At 50.2% G+C, this 3241-nt stretch overlaps 1 protein-coding gene across 1 annotated transcript; it reads left to right on the top strand.

Annotated features, from left to right (window-relative positions):
• Window positions 1-292: 292 nt before the first annotated feature.
• LOC142364288 (syncytin-A-like) lies at window positions 293-1554 on the top strand. Its single transcript, XM_075443593.1, is given in 2 exon segments — window positions 293-1382; window positions 1385-1554. Coding segments are annotated over 2 exon segments (1260 nt in total).
• The last annotated feature ends 1687 nt before the right edge of the window (window positions 1555-3241 follow it).

Below are 3241 nucleotides of genomic sequence, written 5' to 3'. Positions count from 1 at the left end.
TATCCATACAAATTGGGGATGAGATTATGACTTCTTATTTAGTGGCACTGGGCAAACAACGAAACAAAATCAGGAAACATGTGGTTGGGACCCGGGGGAGGGGCCTAGATGGACCTGTACATAATATACACCCTGGAGATTATGTATATATAAAGTCTCTTACAGAAAAGACTCTAGAGCCACAGTGGGAAGGACCATACCAAGTACTACTCACCTCTTTCACGGCCATCAGAATCAAGGAACAGAGCACCTGGATTCATCACACCAGAGTTAAAAAGGCATCTGGGAAACCATGGATGGTAACCCCTACTGGAGCTATGGGTTTACGATTCTCCAGACAGCAATAACCCTGTGGTTATTACTGGGTTCAGACGAAGCTAGGTGGAATCTAAATTCACACCTAGCAATAACTCAAAACGTTTCCCAGATTTTGAACAAAATTAATTGTTGGATATGTGCACACATGCCAGAACATGGGGGAAAAGGGATTTCATTAATCGGTATTCCAATCCCGAAGAACATCTCCTGGGCTAACCTCTGGACAAACACCACACGGAATGATGAAAACGATGAAGTGTTGGAATTGGAGATAAGAAGTCCTGAGGCCCAGAAACCTTATTGTACATGTGTACAGAGATGCAACCCACCAAGAGGCAAAGGAAAATTGGATTGTGGAGATGTGCCATTGATGTATGTAGGGAACCATACGGCTTGTAATCACACTAGAAGCATTGGAGGTTCATTTGGTGTTAATACTACCGCACGGCCGGTACCGGAAGGAAGAGGGTGGTACTGGCTATGTAATGACACTGCTCGGAAAGTATTACCAAAAAATTGGAAGGGAACATGTACTTTGGGGGCAGTAGTTCCAAACATGACCATACATAATTCTCCACCAAAAGGATGGGTACACACACACTTACAAAAAATGAGACGAAATGCCAAAAATCCTTTAGTAGAGAGGACCACTGCTTTTCATAGTTTTGCACGGTGGTTCCTGCCATGCTTGGGAGTGAGTGAATTGGAAAAAGCTATAGTTAACATCTCAGCTGTAATCGAAGATATTGCAAACAAGACTACAGATGCAATAAAAGCTCAACAACTAGAAATATCTAGCTTATCTCAGATTGTATTGCAAAATAGAATGATTTTGGATCTATTGCTGGCCTCTCAAGGGGGACTGTGTACGGTTAGAAATACGAGTTGCTGCATGTATGTAGATCAAAGTAGGAGAATTTCCACCGATCCGAAAGAGATTTGAAAACAAACTAAAATATTACATGAAGTGACGAAAGACAACACGTCTTGGGGTTTCTCGGAAATATGGGAAAAACTCACTTCGTGGCTACCTAATTTAGGATGGCTGAGGCAATTATTCATTACAAGGTCTTGATCATAATGCTAGGAATCGTTTTGTGTATTTTGATTAGGTGTAGCCTTTGGTGTTGCAAGAGTACAGGAGATTCTTACAGTGAGTGGAAAAGAAATCAATTACGACGAAAGCTGGAGTCCAATAAGTATTTTGAGAAGATGTTAAATAACAAAGTACTATAATAGAATTCACAGTAGTAAAAGAATTTACTAACCTTTTAGAAAAGGGGGGACTGAAGGAAGGGGTTAAAGGGATTTCAGTAGAAGCAGACTTGCCTAACAGTTACGGAATTTAGTAGAGGCAGCACTGCCGGATGGTTGCTGTGCAGAGAACTGACAGTGCTGAAAGTAACTGAGGCAGAGCCTCTTGCATTCCCTTACAAAGGGGGCAGTTTCCGATAAAGGCTGGGGAGTCGCCTAGAAGCGGCTAAGACTGACCTTGCAGTTTGGATGGGAGCCAGAAGAGAATGGAGTTTGCCCAGAAACAAAGGTCAATCCGCGAACACCGTGATGAAGAGGATGAGCCTTCATCTGGGGACCCCCGACGACCACCACCAGGAGGCAGTGTGAAGCGTGGCTGGGAGGGGTCTATGGAAATGACTTTTTGGAACTGATTTTAGTACAAGCGGGGATAGGTCGTGCATATGTATAGGCGGATTGGGAAATTTAATGAATATATAATATTCGACTGTATAAACTGAAGGAGCAACTTGTCACAGCAGCCCTCGCCCGCGCACAGCGGCTCTGAGGGGGGCAGATTTGGGGCTGGAAGGGACAGATTTGGGGCAGGAGGGCAGATTTGGGGCGGGGGGGGTCAGATGTGGAGCTGGGGGGTGGATTTGGAGGGGGGTTTCCCTCACAGCCACAGAGGCCGCGGCCCGGCTGAGGCAGGAGAGCGGGGCCGGCGGACGGCGGGCCGGGGCCGGGGCTGGGGCGAGCGGCGGGGAGGTCCCGGCATGGCGTGGTGCTGGAGTTCCAGGTGCCCGCAGGCAGCGCCCAGACGCTGCTGGTCTGGTGGCTGGAGCCGGAGCCGGGGATGGAGGTGAGGCGAGGCCTTGGGCCGGGCCTGAGGAGCGGGGCCCGGCACCCCCGGGGCTGGGGAGCTGGACCTGGGACCCCCCAGACCTGGGGAGCAGGGCCTGGGACCCCCCAGAGCTGGGGAGAGGGGCCTGGGACACCCAGAGCTGGGGAGCGGGCCCTGGGATCCCCCCGGGGCTGGGGAGCAGGTCTTGGGACCACCGGGGCTGGGGAGCAGGACCCAGGATCCCCCCGGAGCTGGGGAGCCGCACCTGGGATCCCTGGGGCTGGGGAACAGGACCTGGGAACCCCCAGAGCTGGGGAGCGGGGCCTGGGACCTCCCAGGGGTCCCTCTGGCCCCTGAAGATAAGGCCCCAGCTCCCCCCCCATCTATACTAATGGCTTCATCTGTGTGCTAATAATATCTTTTTAAATCCCTCCCTTATTGTATCTTATTTTGGGGGGTTTGAATCGTTTGTTAGTTTCCTTGTCTCCCTGAAATGTTCCCCCTTTGTCGAAGCAGCGCGCCCACACAGAGCACACAGCAGCAAGCGACGGGGGACAGAAACCCCCCCGGTCTCTCGTTGCTCTCCTCCCGACGCAGAGGCTGGATGCGGGAGATGAGACGACGTCAGGGCGAGAGGTTCAGCCACGTTGAGCTTATTTTTATGGACAGATACTCCATATCTCTTCATATCTGAAGATGAGATACTCATCTTCAGTCTCGCTGCTTATTCCAGGGCTCATTGCCATTAAACAGTACTAAAAACTTCCCTTGTTTTCTAGGTCATTCTGTTTTGTGAGCACTCCTCTCTCTGTGGGCCCTGGAGCACCCATAGATAGTTCAAAAGAC

Source organism: Opisthocomus hoazin, chromosome 26 (assembly GCF_030867145.1).
Source record: "Opisthocomus hoazin isolate bOpiHoa1 chromosome 26, bOpiHoa1.hap1, whole genome shotgun sequence".
NCBI lineage: Eukaryota > Metazoa > Chordata > Aves > Opisthocomiformes > Opisthocomidae > Opisthocomus > Opisthocomus hoazin.
Note: the sequence above shows the minus strand (reverse complement) of the source record. Positions and strands in the feature narration are given on the sequence as shown.